Genomic DNA, 20,479 nt, shown 5'->3' on the forward strand with positions numbered 1-20,479 from the left:
CTCACACTTATCCACATTAAACTCCATCTGCCAAATTTTGGCCCCTTCACCTAACCTGTCCATATCCCTTTGTAAATTTCTTATTTCTTCATTGCAACTTACATTCCCATCTATTTTGGTGTCATCTGCAAATTTAGCTATAGTACCTTCTATCCCTGAATCCAAGTCATTAATACAGATTGTAAATAGTTGGGCCCAAGGACTGAACCCTGTGGCACCCCACTGGTTACAACTTGTCATCCAGAAAAAGACTCATTTATCCTGACTCTCTGCTCTCTGCTGGTTAGCTAATCCTCTATCCAAGCTAATATATTACCCCTAACTTCAGCAGGTCTGGCAGCATCGGCGGAGAAGAAAAGAGTTGACGTTTCGAGTCCTCATGACCCTTCGACAGAACTTGAGTTCGAGTCCAAGAAAGAGTTGAAATATAAGCTGGTTTAAGGTGTGTGTGTGGGGGGCGGAGAGATAGAGAGAGAGAGAGGTGGAGGGGGGGTGGTGTGGTTGTAGGGACAAACAAGCAGTGTTAGAAGCAGATCATCAAAAGATGTCAACGACAATAGTACAATAGAACACATAGGTGTTAAAGTTAAAGTTGGTGATATTATCTAAACGAATGTGCTAATTAAGAATGGATGGTAGGGCACTCAAGGTATAGCTCTAGTGGGGGTTTTTTTTATAATGGAAATAGGTGGGAAAAGGAAAATCTTTATAATTTATTGGAAAAAAAAGGAAGGGAGAAACAGAAAGGGCGTGGGGAGGGGGGAGGGAGCTCACGACCTAAAGTTGTTGAATTCAATATTCAGTCCGGAAGGCTGTAAAGTGCCTAGTCGGAAGATGAGGTGTTGTTCCTCCAGTTTGCGTTGGGCTTCACTGGAACAATGCAGCAAGCCAAGGACAGACATGTGGGCAAGAGAGCAGGGTGGAGTGTTAAAATGGCAAGTGACAGGGAGGTTTGGGTCATTCTTGCGGACAGACCGCAGGTGTTCTGCAAAGCGGTCGCCCAGTTTACGTTTGGTCTCTCCAATGTAGAGGAGACCACATTGGGAGCAACGAATGCAGTAGACTAAGTTGGGGGAAATGCAAGTGAAACGCTGCTTCACTTGAAAGGAGTGTTTGGGTCCTTGGACGGTGAGGAGAGAGGAAGTGAAGGGGCAGGTGTTGCATCTTTTGCGTGGGCATGGGGTGGTGCCATAGGAGGGGGTTGAGGAGTAGGGGATGATGGAGGATTGGACCAGGGTGTCCCGGAGGGAGCGATCCCGACGGAATGCCAATAAGGGGGGTGAAGGGAAGATGTGTTTGGTGGTGGCTTCACCCTCCCACAGCTTCCAACCTGATAGTCGCCCAACCTCGGACGGCCCGCTTCTATCTCCTACCCAAAATCCACAAACAGAACTGCCCCGGTAGACCGATTGTCTCAGCTTGCTCCTGCCCCACAGAACTCATTTCTCATTATCTTGACTCCCTTTTCTCTCCCCTTGTCCAGTCCCTTCCCACCTACATCCATGATTCCTCTGACACCTTACGTCACATCAACAATTTCCAGTTCCCTGGCCCCAACCGCTTCCTCTTCACCATGGACGTCCAATCCCTCTACACCTCCATCCCCCACCAGGATGGTCTGAGGGCCCTTAGCTTCTTCCTCGAACAGAGGCCCGAACAATCCCCATCCACCACTACTCTCCTCCGTCTGGCTGAACTTGTTCTCACGCTGAACAATTTCTCCTTCAACTCCTCTCACTTCCTCCAAATAAAAGGTGTGGCTATGGGTACCCGCATGGGCCCCAGCTATGCCTGTCTCTTTATGGGGTATGTGGAACATTCCTTGTTGCAGTCCTACTCCGGCCCCCTTCCACAACTCTTTCTCCGGTACATCGATGATGCTCTCGTCGGGACTTGGAAAAATTTATTAATTTTGCTTCCAATCTCCACCCCTCCATCATTTTCACGTGGTCCATCTCTGACACTTCCCTTCCCTTCCTTGACCTCTCTGTTTCAATCTCTGGTGATAGACTGTCCACCAATATCCATTACAAACCCACCGACTCCCACAGCTATCTCGACTACAGCTCCTCACACCCCGCTTCCTGTAAGGACTCCATCCCATTCTCTCAGTTCCTTCGCCTCCGTCGCATCTGTTCCGATGATGCTACATTCAAAAACAGTTCCTCTGACATGTCCTCCTTCTTCCTTAACCGAGGTTTTCCACCCACGGTCGTTGACAGGGCCTTCAACCGTGTCCGGTCCATCTCCCGCGCATCCGCCCTCACGCCTTCTCCTCCCTCCCAGAAACATGATAGGGTCCCCCTTGTCCTCACTTATCACCCCACCAGCCTCCGCATTCAAAGGATCATCCTCCGCCATTTCCGCCAACTCCAGCATGATGCCACCACCAAACACATCTTCCCTTCACCCCCCTTATCGGCATTCCGTAGGGATCGCTCCCTCCGGGACACCCTGGTCCAATCCTCCATCACCCCCTACTCCTCAACCCCCTCCTATGGCACCACCCCTGCCCACGCAAAAGATGCAACACCTGCCCCTTCACTTCCTCTCTCCTCACCATCCAAGGACCCAAACACTCCTTTCAAGTGAAGCAGCGTTTCACTTGCATTTCCCCCAACTTAGTCTACTGCATTCGTTGCTCCCAATGTGGTCTCCTCTACATTGGAGAGACCAAACGTAAACTGGGCGACCGCTTTGCAGAACACCTGCGGTCTGTCCGCAAGAATGACCCAAACCTCCCTGTCACTTGCCATTTTAACACTCCACCCTGCTCTCTTGCCCACATGTCTGTCCTTGGCTTGCTGCATTGTTCCAGTGAAGCCCAACGCAAACTGGAGGAACAACACCTCATCTTCCGACTAGGCACTTCACAGCCTTCCGGACTGAATATTGAATTCAACAACTTTAGGTCGTGATCTCCCTCCCCCATCCTCACCCCCACCCCCTTTCTGTTTCCCCCTTCCTTTTTTTTCCAATAAATTATAAAGATTTTCCTTTTCCCACCTATTTCCATTATAAAAAAAAAAACCCACTAGAGCTATACCTTGAGTGCCCTACCATCCATTCTTAATTAGCACATAATATCACCAACTTTAACTTTAACACCTATGTGTTCTATTGTACTATTGTCGTTGACATCTTTTGATGATCTGCTTCTATCACTGCTTGTTTGTCCCTACAACCACACCCCCCCCCACCTCTCTCTCTCTCTATCTCTCCGCGCCCCACACACACACCTTAAACCAGCTTATATTTCAACTCTTTCTTGGACTCGAACTCAAGTTCTGTCGAAGGGTCATGAGGACTCGAAACGTCAACTCTTTTCTTCTCCGCCGATGCTGCCAGACCTGCTGAGTTTTTCCAGGTAATTCTGTTTTTGTTTTGGATTTCCAGCATCCGCAGTTTTTTTGTTTTTACCCCTAACTTCATGTGATCTTATCTTGTGTATTAATCTTTTGTATAGCACCTTATCAAAGGCCTTCTGGAAGTCCAGATATACTACATCTACAGGATCCCCATTATCTAGTTTGCTTGTCACATCTTCAAAGAACTTTAACAAATTAGTCAAACACAATTTACTTTTCATAAAACCATGTTGACTCTGACTGGATTGCATTTTGACTTTCCAAATGCCCCATTACTACTTCCTTAATAATGGATTTCAACAATTTCCCAACGACTGACGTTAAACTAACCGGTCTATAGTTTCCTACTTTGAGAGGGGCTTGAGTGGGGGGATGAGGCCGTGAGGGGGGATGAGAGGAGGGATGTGTTGGGGGGGGGGGGGCGGTGAGACAAGGGTGCATGGGAGAAGGGGGCATGAGATAGAGTGGGCATGAGAGAGCGGGGGTGAGACAGCGGGGGTGAGAGAGCAGGGGTGAGAGAGGGGGTTGAGAGAGGGGGGTGAGAGAGGGGGAGGTGAGAGATGGGGAGGTGAGAGAGGGGGAGGTGAGAGAGGGGGAGGTGAGAGAGGGGGAGGTGAGAGAGAAGGGGGTGAGAGAAAGGCTGAGAGAGAGAGGGGGTGAGAGAGAGCAGAGATGAGAGAGGGAGGGATGAGGGGGCAGATGAGTGGGGCGGATGAGAGGGGCGAATGATAGGGGCAGATAGAGAGAGGGGCTTGAGAGAGGGGGAAATGAGAGAGGAGTGGATGACAGTAAAGAGGAATGAGAGAGGAGGGATGGCAGAGGGGGAGATGAGAGCAGAGGGGGGTGAGAGAAGGAGGGAGGATAAGAGAGGGAATGAGAGGGGGTTGGGGATGAGCGAAGGGTATGAGAGATTTGGGATATGCTAAGAGGGGGATTCAAAGAGAAGACAAAAGGTGCAGTTAGAGTGGTTGCAAGGGAGAAAGATGAAGAGGAGACCAGAGGAACAAAATGGAGGGAGATGTTGAAGGATGAAGGGAGATGAATAGAAGAAAGGAGAGGGGAGAAATGCAAAGGGGAGCAAAAGAGATAGAGGAAAGCAAGAGAAAGGAAGGGCCAAAAGGAAAGAATGAGTAAAATATAAATGAAGGAGAAAAGAGGGCAGACAATTCTCACATCTTTAGGGGTGGAGGACTCCTGCTGCAGGATCTCATGGCCCAGGGTGACCACCTGATTGAAGGTCTCCTCCCTGGCATCGATTTCGGCCCGGAGCTGCAGGTGTTGGGTTCGTTTCAAATCAGTCATGGAACCATCACGTGTCATTTCCTCCACTTTCATCTCCCTCATCAGTTCAGCCGACCAGGAGCAATAATTTCGCACCTAGGAGATGTAAAGTTTAGAATGTACATGAGACAGTGCGGCTGCATACAGATTGATGAATATAGTGCAGGAAAACCTGGTGCCTGTTTCATTAAGGAAATCTTCTCAACACAAAACCTTTTCCCCCAAGTTTACTTTGAGAATGTTATTTTGTGCACTATTGTTTCTGCTGTATATTCATATACTAAATACTTTCCAGTAAAACAGAACACAATGATCTAACAGAGCATTCAGCAACTGTTCCTGTCTGCACACATCTCTCAAGCTGAATTGATGCAGTGCTGTATATAGGTCTTTCAGCATTTAGGTTACATAAACATAAGTAACTGTTGACCATGAAGAAATATGAACGATTACACTCAAGAAGATCAACCTGGGATTCAAAGAACTCAGGGTCAATCATGCCCTGTGTGAAGTATGATTCAAAAAGTCACACAGCACAGTAATAAGTATTTGGCCCATCATTTTTGTGCTGGCTCTTTGAAAGAGCTATCTGATTAGCCCTTCTCCCCCTGCTCTATCCCCCTGGTTTTGCAATTTTCTCTCCCAGAATATCTAATTTCCTTTAGAAAGTTACTATAGGTAAGGATTTTCCCCTTGTCGGGCGGGAGCGGTTGCGCAACGGTACCTGACTGCGATTTCACACTGGCAGACCAATTAATGGCCAGCCAGCATGAAACACATGCTGAAACATTCAGCGCTGCCTGGGTGTTGGGGACGAGGGCGAGTGCAGAAGTTTGCGCATGCATGTGGGTGTGCTCACAGAAAGCTCCCTGGAGGCACAGAGCTGCCTAAGGGAGCTAAAGATTTTCCACATTAAAAATAAAGTTTTAAAAAATAAGGAAAACATGTCCCCCTCATGTGACTCTGTCACCACTTTCTCAAAGGCAACTCAGGATGGGCAATAGGTGCCAATCTTGCCAGCACTACCCACATCGCAAGAATAAAAACATGAGCAGGGACATGTTGCAAATGAGTTCTGAAAACTTTGGCCTATAGCTTGGACTATTCACCCATCCGCCAACCGTAAGGTTGGATGGGCAGGGAGAAATTCTATTTAATTAATTGATTAATGGGCTTAACAGCCCTCTTAATTGTTGGTGGGTGTGCTGCCGACTCCCATGTGCACTCGCCGACCGAAATATTGCGTTGAGTGTGTCCGACATCATTACGCGCTATTTCACGCTTGTGTGTATTGGGCGTGCGCCCACACGCCAAGGTGAAAATTCAGCCCATAGAATCTGCTTCCACCATCATTTCAGTATATTCCAGATCACAACAACTGGCTGCGTAAAAAAAGTCTCATCTGCCCTCTGGTTCTTTTGCTAATTATCTTGAATTTGTTTCATTTGGTTACTGACCCTCCTGCCAGTGGAAACAGTTTCTCCTTATTCACCCTATCAAAATCCTTCATAATTTTGGTCACCTCTATTAAATCTCCCAGCTCTGAGGAGAACAATCCCAGCTTCTCTAATTTCTCCATTAATTAACCATTACTTTTAAAGATGATTATGAATATTTTACTTTATCACACGAGACACGCACCATCAACCGATTAGAAACAGGGTTGACGTAATACTGAAAAGTTGATGTCTATGATGAAAAACTTTTTTATGCTTGCGATGTGGGTAGTGCTGACAAGATTGGCACCTATTGCCCATCCTGAGTTGCCCTTGAGAAAGTGGTGATAGTGGGCCTTCTTGAACCGCTGTAATTCATCTGGTGGAAGTTCTCCCATAATGTTGTAAGCTTGAGAGTGCCAGCAATAATGAATGATTTTTGTTTTTTTGCCTTCAGTGGATTGTTCCCTTCAAGATACTTTGTTATCTTGGACTGCCACCAGTCGTGAAAATGCTGGCCCCTGTCAACATTACAGTGTCAACTACGGCTCAAAAGTAACATTCCCGCTTCTCGAGTCAGAAATTTGTGGTTATGGGCCACAGTCAGAGCCTTGAGCACAAAATCCAGGCTAACACTCCAGTGCAGTGCTGAAGGAGTGCTGCACTGCTGGAGGTGCCATTGTTCAGATAAACCAAAATAAATCCCTGCCCTCTTAGGTAGATGTAAAAGATTCTATGACCGTATTTTGAAGAAGAAGAGTTCTCCCTGGTGTGTTGGCCAATATTTATTCTGCAATCAATATAATTTATACAGATTATCTGGTGATTAACACATTTCTGTTTGTGGAACATGCTGTGTGCAATTGTTTGCTGCATTTCCCACATTAAATCAGTGATTGTTCTTCAAAAATGCACTCTATTGCGTTTGTGAAAGGTGCTAAATAAATGCAAATTCCTTTTATTTTACTTTATGCTGCTAAACCTTTTGCTCCAAATGAAACCTATTCCATATCTGTACTCACCAGCGCCAGGAACCTTTGGATTTTACAGGCCTGCTGCAGGTCTTCCCTCCGCTGATCCACTTTACCCCTCAGACTCTCCCAGTTTTCCACAACTGCCTGCTGCTTGTCCTGCAGGGCCGCACTCTGCAGGGTCGTGCATCGGTGCAGGACCTCATCGGCTGCATCCACCAACTCTTGCATCTAGAATTAGAGGGAGACCAGCTGTCACTTAGCGACCAATGCTTTCTCCAAGTCTTGCTGGGCTACAGCTCCTCGGACATCAATCGACCCTTACCTGCTTTTCATCTCTGAGCCTGGATGGTGACTGCCAGTGAGCTGTTCGAGGGTTAGTGGCATTGCACAATGGTTCATGGAAAGCTGCAACTCACTCCTCAACAGGCTGCTGAGCTTGGGGATTAATTGGAGCTTTGAAGATAAGGGCATTCAGAAAAGGAAAGCAAACAGGGAGAAGAATCAGGCAGTGAGTAGTAAGTGGGGAGACATGTACCAGAGAAGGGGAGAGGTTAGAAAGAAGGAAAGAGACAGAGAGAGGGGGAGAGAGACAGAGTACATTGTATAGGAACAAAATATATTTTACAGAACACGGCAGAGAGAGGGGATACAGTGTTTTGTACAAGAATATGACTGCAGAGAGAGGGGAGACAGTATTCTGTACAGCAATACTACTGCAGAAAGAGAGAGAAAGAGACAGGATATTTTACTGGAATACTATTGCAGAGAGGAGACGCAAAATATTGTGCAGGAACACTACTGAAGAGGGAGGCAACACGGTAAACACTGCAGAGAGAGGGAACAGTATATTGTGTAGAACACTACTGGAGAGAGGGGAGACAGTTTATTGTACAGGAATACTAGGGGAAAAGGTGGATTTGTTGCTATATGATAAGTGTGGTTGCTGGTTTAAGTAGAAATGAGGTACAGATCAATTCCATGTAACTTAAAGCAGCATTGCCACCTGTAAATTCAACTCTCACTGCTCCATATTGACAGTTGATATGGGGATGCTACATAGCATTATAAATCTGTAATCTTACCCGCTGCTCAGCCCCAGACAGTTCATGCTCCAATGCTTCATGTGTCCGAAGTTGTGCTTGAACACCCCGCAGGTCCTTCGCAATTTCATCAGGAATGCTTTTAAGTTTCTCCTAAAGAGACAGAAACAAAAGGCAAATGGGAAGAGGCTGATTTCATTCTGTACTAAACCTTTTATCTCTACACTGCCCCCTCAACCATGGCTAACATACAGGGAAAAGGTCCCTTTACACCATGCTTGTCCAACCTGCAGCCCATGGGCCAAAGCCCCTTCATGTGGCCCCTGGAGCATTTGTGGAAAATACCGATAGGACGGGTCAGTGAGTTTGAAGATTTCTGCAGAGGACTGCTCCTCCAATCACAGCCTGTTTTTCTCTGGTGTTTGCTGCTGATAGGCAAGTCTATCAACAGGAAACATGGTAGAGGATCAGGCTGTGACTGGAGGTTCAGTGAGCACTGGCAACTCTGGAGTGCTCAGGGCCTCCGGTCACTACGCTCCCCCTCCCCTGACCAGCTCACAGTGCTGTGGCCTGGCTCTCGCTGCGTTTCCCCAATCCTTCCCATGTTCCTCTGGCTCTGACCTCATTCTGTCAATACTCCCGGTTTCTCCATGCGTTCCCCTGGCTCTGGCCACATTTCTCCAGTTCTCAAGGTTGCTCCCTGCATTCTCCCAGCACTGGCCTGTTCTGTCAGTTCTTCCTGCATTCCTCCAGCTCCGACTGTGCTCCCCAAGTTCTCCTGGTTCCTCCCCATGTTCCCCTGATTCCCCCCACATGTTCAGCCGGTTTTCAATGGGTACCTGTGTTCAGATGCCGTTAGGCCTCAGGTCTCGCTCCAGGCCTCTCTTCTGCTCTCATTGCACTGCCCCCATCCCAGCAGCCAATTTGCTGAGGGTGGGTAAATGAGTGAGGGTGGGTAAATGAGTGAAGGAGGGTAAGTGACTGGGTGACTTAGGGTGGGTGGGCCAGTGGATGGGTGTGAGGGTGGGTGAGAGAGGTCTGTGTTTGTGTATGTGTGTGAGTGAGAGAGAGAGAGTGTGAGAGAGAGAGAGTTTGTGTGTGTGTGAATGTGTGTGTGTGGCTGTCTGTCTGAGAGAAAATGAGATGGGGAGGGGTGTGTGCGAGAGAGAAAGAGAGAGTGGGATGGTGAGGTGAGTGTTGGGGGGGCAGTGTGCCTGGCTCTCTCCCAGTGACCATGTTCTCAGTGACACACACACCTCACCTTTTCACACTTGAATGGTTGTCTGAATTTTAAGAATCAATTTATTTTTGTGATTTTTTTTTTGCTCAGCAAGTTGTTTCTTTTCAAACATCAGTTTGATTTTTGAAATTCATGTTTAATGTTGTGCCAAACCTTGTCTTTCTGAAATTTGCACATCAACACTTGAGTGTGAGACAAATTGAGATGTGGCTCCCCATGTAAAAAGGTTGGACATGCCTGCTCTACACTATCCAATCAAAAACACCCAGGGCAAGTACAGCATGGGTTAGATACAGAATAAAGCTCCCTCCACACTGCCCCAACAATCATTCCCAGAGCAGGTATAGCATGGGTTAATGGGAATCAGAAAACTCTCTGCTGGTTGGATTTATACCTAGCAAAAGGAAGATGGTTGTGGTGTTTGGAGGTCAGTCATCTCAGCTCCAAGACATCACTGCAGGAGTTCCCCTTAGGGTAGTGTCCTTGGCTCAACTATCTTCAGCTACTTCATCAATGACCTTCCTTCCATCACAAGGTCAGAAGTGGGGATGTTCGCTGATGATTGCACAATGTTCAGCACCATTCGCGACTCCTCAGATACTGAAGTAGTCCATGTCCAAATGCAGCAAGACCTGGACAATATCCAGGCTTGGGCTGATAAGTGGCAAATAACATTCACGCCACACAAGTGCCAGAAATGATCATCTCCAACAAGAGAGAATCTAACCATCGCCCTTTGACATTCAACAGCATTACCATTACGGAATCCCCCACTATCAACATCCTGGGGGTTACCATTGACCAGAAACTGAACAGGACTAGCCATTTAAATACTGTGGCTACAAGAGCAGGTCAGATGCTAGGAATCGTATGACGGGTAACTCACCTCCTGACTACCCAAAGCCTGTCCACAATCGACAAGGCCCATGTCAGGAGTGTGATGGAATATTACCCACTTGCCTGGATCAATGCAGCTCCCACAACACTCAAGAAGCTTGACACCGTCCAGGACAAAACAGCCTGCTTGATTGGCACCACATCCACAAACATTCACTCCCTCCATCACTGATGCACATTAGCAGCAGTGTGTACCATCTACAAGATGCACTGCAGGAATTCACCAAGGCTCCTTATACAGCACCTTCCAAACCCATGACCACTACCATCTAGAAGGACAAGGGCAACAAATAGATGGGAACACCACCACCTGGAAGCTCCCCTCCAAGTCACTCACCATCCTGACTTGGAAATATATCATTGTTCTTTCAATGTCTCTCGGTCAAAATCCTGGAACTACCTTCCTAACAGGTGTATCAACACCTCATGGATTGCAGCGGTTCAAAAAGGCAGCTCACCACCACTTTCTCAAGAGCAATTAGGGATGGGCAATAAATGCTGACCCAGCCAGGAAAGACCACATCCCATGAATGAATGAAAAGAAAAGATACAAAGTAAAGCTCCTTCTAAACTGTCCCATCAAACACTCCCAGGACAGGTACAGCATGGATTAAATACAGAGTAAACCTCCCTCTACACTGGCCCATCAAACACCCCCTGGGCAGTTATAGAACAGGATAGATTCAGAGTAAAGATTCCTATACAGTGGCTCATATCTTCTATCTTGCGGCTTTGTTGAGTCTCAAGCATGGTACAATATCAGCAGCTGCTGAATCAGGGGTAATTTGAGCCCACACCCACTGAAAACGTGGCCAAGTTGGCAAGAGACATTCCAGCAGAGAGAGCTAGAGAGACTGACCTTAGTCACTTAGGCTGGAATACAACGTATGCTTCAGGCTGAAAGGCAAGCACTTAAACCCTGAGACCGGCCACGTTTGCAGATTTCCCTGTGATATTAATTTGTCAGAGAGCTGTAAACACCAACCTCGATGTGAGTCAGAGCGTCTGATAGATCTTGGCTGCACTTGTGAACTGCTTCCGCATCACAGAGCTTCTGTCCACGGATCCGAGCCCTTTCCTGTAAAATGCTCCATAAATCCCTGCAACAGTGAAAAACTTAATTTAAGTCATGGAGATACAGTTATGGAGTCACTATGGCACAGAAGACCATTTGGTTCATCGAATCCATCCATGCAGACACAATCAAACTGGCATTGTTACAGCATTGAATCCAAGCAACATGATATAGGAATTCTAAACACTTACGTGTCAGTTGTACAGTCCGCTGCAATCCCCTTACTCTCAAATACAGGAGCGCACGATCCCCTCATTCTCAGATACAGCACTCTGCCATCCCCTCACTCCCAATTACAGCACCCTGTCATACCCTCATTCCCAGTTACAGCACCCTGTCATCCCCTCACTCCCAGTTACAGCACCTTGTCATCTCCACACTCAGATCTCACCCTGCCATCTCCTCACTCTCATATACAACATCCTGCAATTCCCTCACCCTCAGACACAGCACCCTCAGAAACCCTCACTCTTAACTACAGCAACCTGCAATCCTTTCACTCCCAGTTACAGAATCAAGCATTCCTCTCACTCTCAGATACAGCACCCTCCAAGCCCTTCACTCTCAGTTATAGCACCCTGCCATTCCCACACTCTCAGATGCAGCACCCTGCTGTCCTCTCATTCACTCCGAGTTACAGCACCCAGCGATACTCTTACTCTCAGTTACAGCACCCTGAGATTCTCACACTCACCAATGGAACACCTTGCAATCTCCTCACTCTCAGACACAGAACCCTGCGAATCCCCCACTCTCAGATACAGGATCCTTGGTTGTCTAGCTCTCAGATACACCACTCTGCAATTCTCTCACTCCCAGTTACAGCAACATGCGATCCCCTCACTCCCAAAACCTGCCTGCATTCGCTTAACTCTCAGACACATCACCCTGTGATCCCCTCACTCTCAGGTAGAGCAGCCTGCGATCTCCTCACTCTCAGATAGAGCAGCCTGTGAACCCCTCACTCTCAAATGCAGCACTCTGCAATCCCCTCACTCTCAGATGCAGCACTCTGCAATCCCCTCACTCTCAGATGCAGCACTCTGCAATCCCCTCACTCTCAGATAGAGGACTCTGCGATCCCCTCACTCTCAGATGCAGCACTCTGCGATCCCCTCACTCTCAGATGCAGCACTCTGCGATCCCCTCACTCTCAGATGCAGCACTCTGCAATCCCCTCGCTCTCAGATACAGTACTCCGCGACCCCCTCATTCTCAAATAGAGCAGCCGGTGAACCCCTCACTCTCAGATAGAGCAGCCTGTGAACCCCTCACTCTCAGGTAGAGCAGCCTGTGATCCCCTCATTCTCAGATAGAGCAGCCTGTGAATCCCTCACTTTCAGATAGAGTAGCTGTGAACCCCTCACTCTCAGATAGAGCACTCTGCGATCCCCTCATTCGTAGATACAGCACTCTGCAAACCCTTCACTCTCAGATGCAGTATTCTGCAATCCCCTCACTCTCAGATGCCGCACTCTGCAATCCCCTCACTCTCAGATACAGCACTCTGCAATCCCTTCACTCTCAGATGCAGCACGCTGCAATCACCTCAATCTCAGATGCAGCACTCTGCGATCCCCTCGCTCTCAGACAGAGCAGCCTGTGAACCCCTCACTCTCAGATATAGCACTCCGCGACCCCCTCATTCTCAAATAAAGCAGCCTGTGAAGCCCTCACACTCAGATAGAGCAGCCTGTGAACCCCTCACTCTCAGATAGTGCAGCCTGTGATCCCATCATTCTCAGATAGAGCAGCCTGTGAACCCCTCACTCTCAGATAGAGCAGCCTGTGAACCCCTCACTCTCAGATACTGCAGCCTGTGATCCCCTCATTCTCAGATAGAGCAGCCTGTGAATCCATCACTTTCAGATAGAGTAGCTGTGAACCCCTCACTCTCAGATACAGCACTCTGCGAACCCCTCATTCGTAGATACAGCACTCTGCAATCCCTTCACTCTCAGATGCCGCACTCTGCAATCACCTCACTCTCAGGTGCAGCACTCTGCAATCCCCTCACTCTCAGATGCAGCACTCTGCAATCCCCTCACTCTCAGATGCAGCACTCTGCGAGCCCCTTGCTCTCAGATGCAGCAACCTACAAACAACTCACGTCCAGATACAGCACCCTCGATCGCCTAACTCTCAGATAAAGCACATTGTGATCCCCTCAGTCTTAGCTACAGCATCCTATGATCCTCTTACTCACTCCTATTTACAGAACCCTTCAATCCCCTCACTCTCAGATAGAGCACCCTGCGATCCTCACACTCTCAGATACAGCCCCTTGTGAGCCCCTCGCTCCCAGATACAGTAGACCCGATTGCCTAATTCTCAGGTACATCACTCTGTGATCCCCTCGCTCTCAGATAGAGCACCCTGCATCCCCTCACTCACTCTGATTACAGCACCCTGCGATCCCCCTACTCACAGATATAGCAAACTGCCATTGCCTCACTCTCAGGTGCAGCACATTGCAATCCCCTCATTCACTCTCAGGTACAGCACTCTGCGATCTTTCCCTCTCATTTACAGGACCCTGTGATCCATTCACTCTCAGATACAGCACACTGAGATCCCCTCCCTCTCAGGTGCAGCACATTGCAATCCCCTCATTCACTCTCAGGTACAGCACTCTGTGATCTTTCCCTCTCATTTACAGCACCCTGTAATCCATTCACGCTCAGATACAGCACCCAGCAATCCCCTTATTCTCAGATATAGCACCCTGCAAAACCCTCTCTCAGTTACAGCACCCTGCGATCCTCTCACTCTCAGATAGAGCAACCTGCGAACATCTCAATCAGTTATAACATCTGCCATTCCCTCACTCACTGCCAGTTACACCACCAAGTATTCTTTTCACTCTCAGATAGAGCACTTTGCAATCCCCTTGCTCTCAGATACAGCACCGTGTGATCCCCTCACTCTCAGATACAGCACCCTGCGATCCCCTCGCTCTCAGATACAGCACCGTGATCCCCCCACTGTCAGATACAGCACCGTGTAGTCCCCTCACTCTCAGATACAGCACTGTGTGATCCCCTCACTCTCAGATAACGCATCCTGCGATCTCCTCACTCTCAGATACTGCACCCTGCGAAACCCTCACTGTCAGATACAGCACTTGCAATCCCATCACTCTCAGATACAGCAACGTGCAATCCCCTCACTCTCAGGTACTGCACCATGTGATCCCCTCACTCTCAGGTACCACACCATGTTATCCCCTCACTCTCAGGTACAGCACCCTATGATCCCCTCGGTCTCAGGTACAGCACCTTGCGATCCCCTCGCTCTCATATACAGCACCCAGCGATCCCCTCGCTCTCAGATACAGCACCCTGCGATCCCCTCGCTCCCAGATACAGCACCCTGCGATCCCCTCGCTCTCAGATACAGCACCCTGCGATCCCCTCAGTCTCATAGACTGCACCCTGCGATCCCCTCACTCTCAGATACAGCATCCTGCCATCTCCTCATTCACTTCGAGTTACAGCACCCAGTGATACTCTTACACTCAGTTACAGCACCCTGGGATCCTCACACTCACTAATGGAACACCTTGCAATCTCCTCACTCTCAGACACAGAAACCTGCGAAACCCCACTCTCAGATACAGGACACTTGGTTGCCAAGCTCTCAGATACACCACTCTGTAATTCTCTCACTCCCAGTTACAGCACCACGCGATCCTCTCACTCCCAAAACCTGCCTGCAGTCGCTTAACTCTCAGACACATCACCCTGTGATCCCATCACTCTCAGATACAGCTCCCCGCGATCCTCTCGCTCTCAGATACAGCACTGTGTGATCCCCTGACTCTCAGATAACGCTTCCTGCGATCTCCTCACTCTCAGATACAGCACCCTGCGAAACCCTCATTGTCAGATACAGCACTTGCGATCCCATCACTCTCAGATACTGCAACGTGCGATCCCCTCAATCTCAGGTACTGCAACGTGTGATCCACTCACTCTCAGGTGCCACATCGTGTTATCCCCTCACTCTCAGATACAGCACCCTGCGATCCCCTTGCTCTCAGATACAGCACCCTGCGATCCCCTCGCTCTCAGATACAGCACCCTGGGATCCCTTCGCTCTCAGATACAGCACCCTACGATCCCCTTGCTCTCAGATACAGCACCCTGCGATAACCTCACTCTCAGATACAGCACCCTGCGATCCCCTCAGTCTCAGATACTGCACCCTGTGATCCCCTCACTCTCAGATACAGCACTCTGCCATCCCCTCACTCCCAGTTACAGCACCCTGTCATCTCCACACTCAGATCTCACTCTCATATACAGCATCCTGCAATCCCCTCACCCTCAGACACAGCACCCTGAGAACCCCTCACTCTTAACTACAGCAACCTACAATTCTTTCACTCCCAGTTACAGCAACCTGCGATCCTTTCACTCCCAGTTACAGCATCAAGCATTCCTCTCACTCGCAGATACAACACCCTCCAATCGCTTCACTCTCATGTATAGCAACCTGCCATTCCTTCACTCTCAGATGCAGCACCCTGCTGTCCTCTCATTCACTCCGAGTTACAGCGCCCAGTGATATTCTCACTCACAGTTACAGCACCGTGTGATCCCTCAGTCTCATATACTGCACCCTGCGATCCCCTCACTCTCAGATACAGCATCCTGCCATCCCCTCACTCACTTCGAGTTACAGCACCCAGCGATACTCTTACTCTCAGTTACAGCACCCTGGGATCCTCACACTCACCAATGGAACACCTTGCAATCTCCTCACTCTCAGACACAGAACCCTGTTGAATCCCCAACTCTCAGATACAGGACCTTTGGTTGCCTAGCTCTCCGATACATCACTCTGCAATTCTCTCACTCCCACTTACAGCACCATGTGATCCCCTCACTCCTAAAACATGCCTGCAATCGCTTAACTCTCAGACACATCACCCTGTCATCCCCTCACTCTCAGATACAGCACTCTGCAATCCCCTCACTCCCAGGTAGAGCAGCCTGCGATCTCCTCATTTTCAGATAGAGCATCCTGTAAACCCCTCACTCTCAGATAGAGCAGCTTGTGATCCCCTCATTCTAAGATAAAGTAGCCTGTGAATCCCTCACTCTCAGATAGAGCAGCCTGTGATCCCCTCATTCTCAGATAAAGTAGCCTGTGAATCCCTCACTCTCAGATAGAGTAGCTGTGAACCCCTCACTCTCAGATACAGCACTCTGCGATTCCCCTCACTCTCAGATGCAGCACTCTGCGATCCCCTCGCTCTCAGATAGAGCAGCCTGTGAACCCCTCATTCTCAGATACAGCACTCTGCGACCCCCTTATTCTTAGATATAGCAGCCTGTGAACTCCTCACTCTCAAATAGAGCAGCCTTTGAATCCCTCACTCTCAGATAGAGCAGCCTGTGATCCCCTCATTCTCAGATAGAGCAGCCTGTGAATCTCTCACTCTCAGATAGAGTAGCTGTGAACCCCTCACTCTCAGATAGAGCACTCTGTGATCCCCTCATTCGTAGATACAGCACTCTGCGATCCCCTCACTCTCAGATGCAGCACTCTGCAATCCCCTCACTCTCTGATACAGCACACTGCGATCTCCTCACTCTCAGATACATCAATCTGCGATCCCCTTGCTCTCAGATGCAGCAACCTACAAACAACTCACGCCCAGATACAGCACCCTCGATCGCCTAACTCTCAGATAAAGCACATTGTGATCCCCTCAGTCTTAGCTACAGCATCCTATGATCCTCTTACTCACTCCTATTTACAGAACCCTTCAATCCCCTCACTCTCAGATAGAGCACCCTGCGATCTTCACACTCTCAGATACAGCCCCTTGTGAGCCCCTCGCTCCCAGATACAGCACACTCGATTGCCTAATTCTCAGGTACATCACTCTGTGATCCCCATGCTCTCAGATATAGCACCCTGCAAAACCCTCTCTCAGTTACAGCACCCTATGATCCTCTCACTTCTCAGATAGAGCAACCTGCGAACATCTCAATCAGTTATAACACTCTGCCATCCCCTCACTCACTCCCAGTTACACCACCAAGTACTCTTTTCACTCTCAGATAGAGCACTTGCAATACCTTTACTCTCAGATACAGCAACGTGTGATCCCCTCACTCTCAGGTACCGCATCCTGCGGTCTCCTCACTCTCAGATACTGCACCCTGCGATCCCCTCATTCTCAGATACAGCACTTGCGATCCCATCACTCTCAGATACAGCAACGTGCGATCCCCTCACTCTCAGGTACCGCACCATGTGATCCCCTCACTCTCAGGTACCACATCGTGTTATCCCCTCACTCTCAGGTACAGCACCCTATGATCCCCTCACTCTCAGATACAGCACCCTGTGATCCCCTCACTCTCAGGTACAGCACCCTGTGATCCCCTCACTCTCAGATACAGAACCCTGCAATCCCCTCGCTCTCAGATACAGCACCCTGCAATCCCCTCGCTCTCAGATACAGCACTGTGTAGTCCCGTCGCTCTCAGATACAGCACCCTGTGATCCCCTCGCTCTCAGATACAGCACCCTGCGATCCGCTCACACTCAGATACAGCACCGTGTAATCCCCTTGCTCTCAGATACAGCACCCTGCGATCCCCTCATTCCCAGTTACAGCACCCTTCCCTCCCCTCACTCTCAGATACAGCACCCTGCGATCCACTCGCTCTCAGATACAGCACCCTGTGATCCCCTCGCTCTCAGTTACAGCACCCTGCGATCCCCTCGCTCTCAGATACAGCACCCTGCGTTCCCCTTGCTCTCAGATACAGCACCGTGTAGTCCCCTCGCTCTCAGATACAGCATGGTGTGATCCCATCACTCTCAGATACAGCAACTTGCGATCCCCTCACTCTCAGGTACTGCACCATGTGATCCCCTCTCAGGTACCACATCGTGTTATCCCCTCGCTCTCAGTTACAGCACCCTGCGATCCCCTCGCTCTCAGATACTGCACCCTGCGTTCCCCTTGTTCTCAGATACAGCACCGTGTAGTCCCCTCGCTCTCAGATACTGCATGGTGTGATCCCATCACTCTCAGATACAGCACCCTGCGATCCCCTCAGTCTCATATACTGCACCCTGCTATCCCCTCACTCTCAGATACAGCACTCTACCATCCCCTCACTCCCATTTACAGCACCCTGCCATCCCATCACTCTCAGATACAGCACCCTGTGATCCCCTCACTCACAGTTACAGCACCATGTCATCCCCTCATTCCCAGTTACAGCACCCTGCCATCCCATCACTCTCAGATACAGCATCCTGTGATCCCCTCACTCCCAGTTACAGCACCCTGTCATCCCCTCATTCCCAGTTACAGCACCTTGTCATCTCCACACTCAGATCTCACCCTGCTATCTCCTCACTCTCATATACAGCACCCTGAAATCCCCTCACTCTTAACTACAGCAACCTACGATTCTTTCACTCCCAGTTACAGCACCAAGCATTCCTCTCATTCTCAGATACAGCACCCTCCAATCCCTTCACACTCAGATATAGCACCCTGCCATTCCTTCACTCTCTGGTGCAGCACCCTGCTGTCCTCTCATTCACTCCAAGTTACAGCACCCAGCGATAATCTCACTCACAGTTACAGCACCGTGTGATCCCCTCAGTCTCATATACTGCACCCTACGATCCCCTCACTCTCAGATACAGCATCCTGCCATCCCCTCACTCACTTCGAGTTACAGCACCCAGCGATACTCTTACTCTCAGTTACAGCACCCTGGGATCTCAGATACAGCACTCACTCCCAGTATTCTTTTCACTCTCAGATAGAGCACTTTGCAATCCCCTCGCTCTCAGATACAGCAACGTGTGATCCCCTCGCTCTCAGATACAGCACCCCGCGATCCCATCGCTCTCCGATACAGCAACCCGCGATCCCCTCACTCTCAGATACAGCACTTTGCAATCCCCTCGCTCTCAGATACAGCACCGTGTAGTCCCGTCGCTCTCAGATACAGCACCCTGCGATCCCCTCGCTCTCAGATACAGCACCCTGTGATCCCCTCGCTCTCAGATACAGCACCCTGCGATCCCCTCGCTTTCAGCTACAGCACCCAGAGTTCCCCTCGCTCTCAGATACAGCACTGTGTAGTCCCCTCGCTCACAGATACAGCACTGTGTGATCCCCTCGCTCTCAGATATAGCACCCTGAGTTCCCCTCACTCTCAGATACTGCACCCTGCGAAACCCTCACTGTCAGATACAGCACTTGTGATCCCATCACTCTCAAATACAGCAACGTGTGATCCCCTCACTCTGAGGTACCACACTGTGTTATCCCCTCACTCTCAGATACAGCATCCTGCCATCCCCTCACTCACTTCGAGTTACAGCACCCGGTGACACTCTTACTCTCAGTTACAGCACCCTGGGATCCTCACACTCACCAATGGAACACCTTGCAATCTCCTCACTCTCAGACACAGAAACCTGCGAATCCCCCACTCTCAGATACAGGACCCTTGGTTGCATAGCTCTCAGATACATCACTCTGCAATTCTCTCACTCCCAGTTACAGCATCATGCGATTGCCTCACTCGCAATACCTGCCTGCAGTCGCTTAACTCTCAGACATATCACCCTGCGATCCTCTCGCTCTCAGATACAGCACCGTGTAGTCCCCTCGCTCTCAGATACAGCACTGTGTGATCCCCTCACTCTCAGATAACGCATCCTGCGATCTCCACACTCTCAGATACAGCACCCTGCGAAACGCTCACTGTCAGATACAGCACTTGCGACCCCATCACTCTCAGATAGAGCAACGTGTTATTGCCTCACTCTCAGATACAGCACCCTGCGATCCACTCGCTCTCAGATACAGCACCCTCGATCACCTAACTCTCAGATAAAGCACATTGTGATCCCCTCAGTCTTAGCTACAGCAACCTATGATCCTCTCACTCACTCCTATTTACAGAACTCTTCAATCACCTCACTCTCAGATAGAGCACTTGCAATCCCTTCACTCTCAGATACAGCACCCCGCGATCCCCTCGCTCTCAGATACAGCACTTTGCAATCCCCTCGCTTTCAGATACAGCACCCTGAGTTCCCCTCGATCTCAGGTACAGCACCCTGTAGTCCCCTTGCTCACAGATACAGCACTGTGTGAACCCCTCACTCTCA

The 20,479-nt window shown here is 49.4% G+C and overlaps 1 protein-coding gene across 1 annotated transcript in view; it reads right to left on the reverse strand.

The window, feature by feature from the left end:
* The window catches only part of sptbn5 (spectrin, beta, non-erythrocytic 5), a 283,694-nt gene that overhangs the window by 144,724 nt on the left and 118,491 nt on the right, over positions 1-20,479 (reverse strand). Inside the window, exons 31-34 of the mRNA XM_041214166.1 lie at positions 11,222-11,336; positions 8,142-8,252; positions 7,108-7,287; positions 4,542-4,745 (exon numbers count right to left, since the gene is read on the reverse strand). Coding sequence (XP_041070100.1) covers positions 4,542-4,745; positions 7,108-7,287; positions 8,142-8,252; positions 11,222-11,336 — 610 coding nt within the window. The remainder of the gene's footprint in view (positions 1-4,541; positions 4,746-7,107; positions 7,288-8,141; positions 8,253-11,221; positions 11,337-20,479) is intronic.

The sequence above is a fragment of the Carcharodon carcharias genome, chromosome 20 (genome assembly GCF_017639515.1).
Source record: "Carcharodon carcharias isolate sCarCar2 chromosome 20, sCarCar2.pri, whole genome shotgun sequence".
Lineage (NCBI taxonomy): Eukaryota > Metazoa > Chordata > Chondrichthyes > Lamniformes > Lamnidae > Carcharodon > Carcharodon carcharias.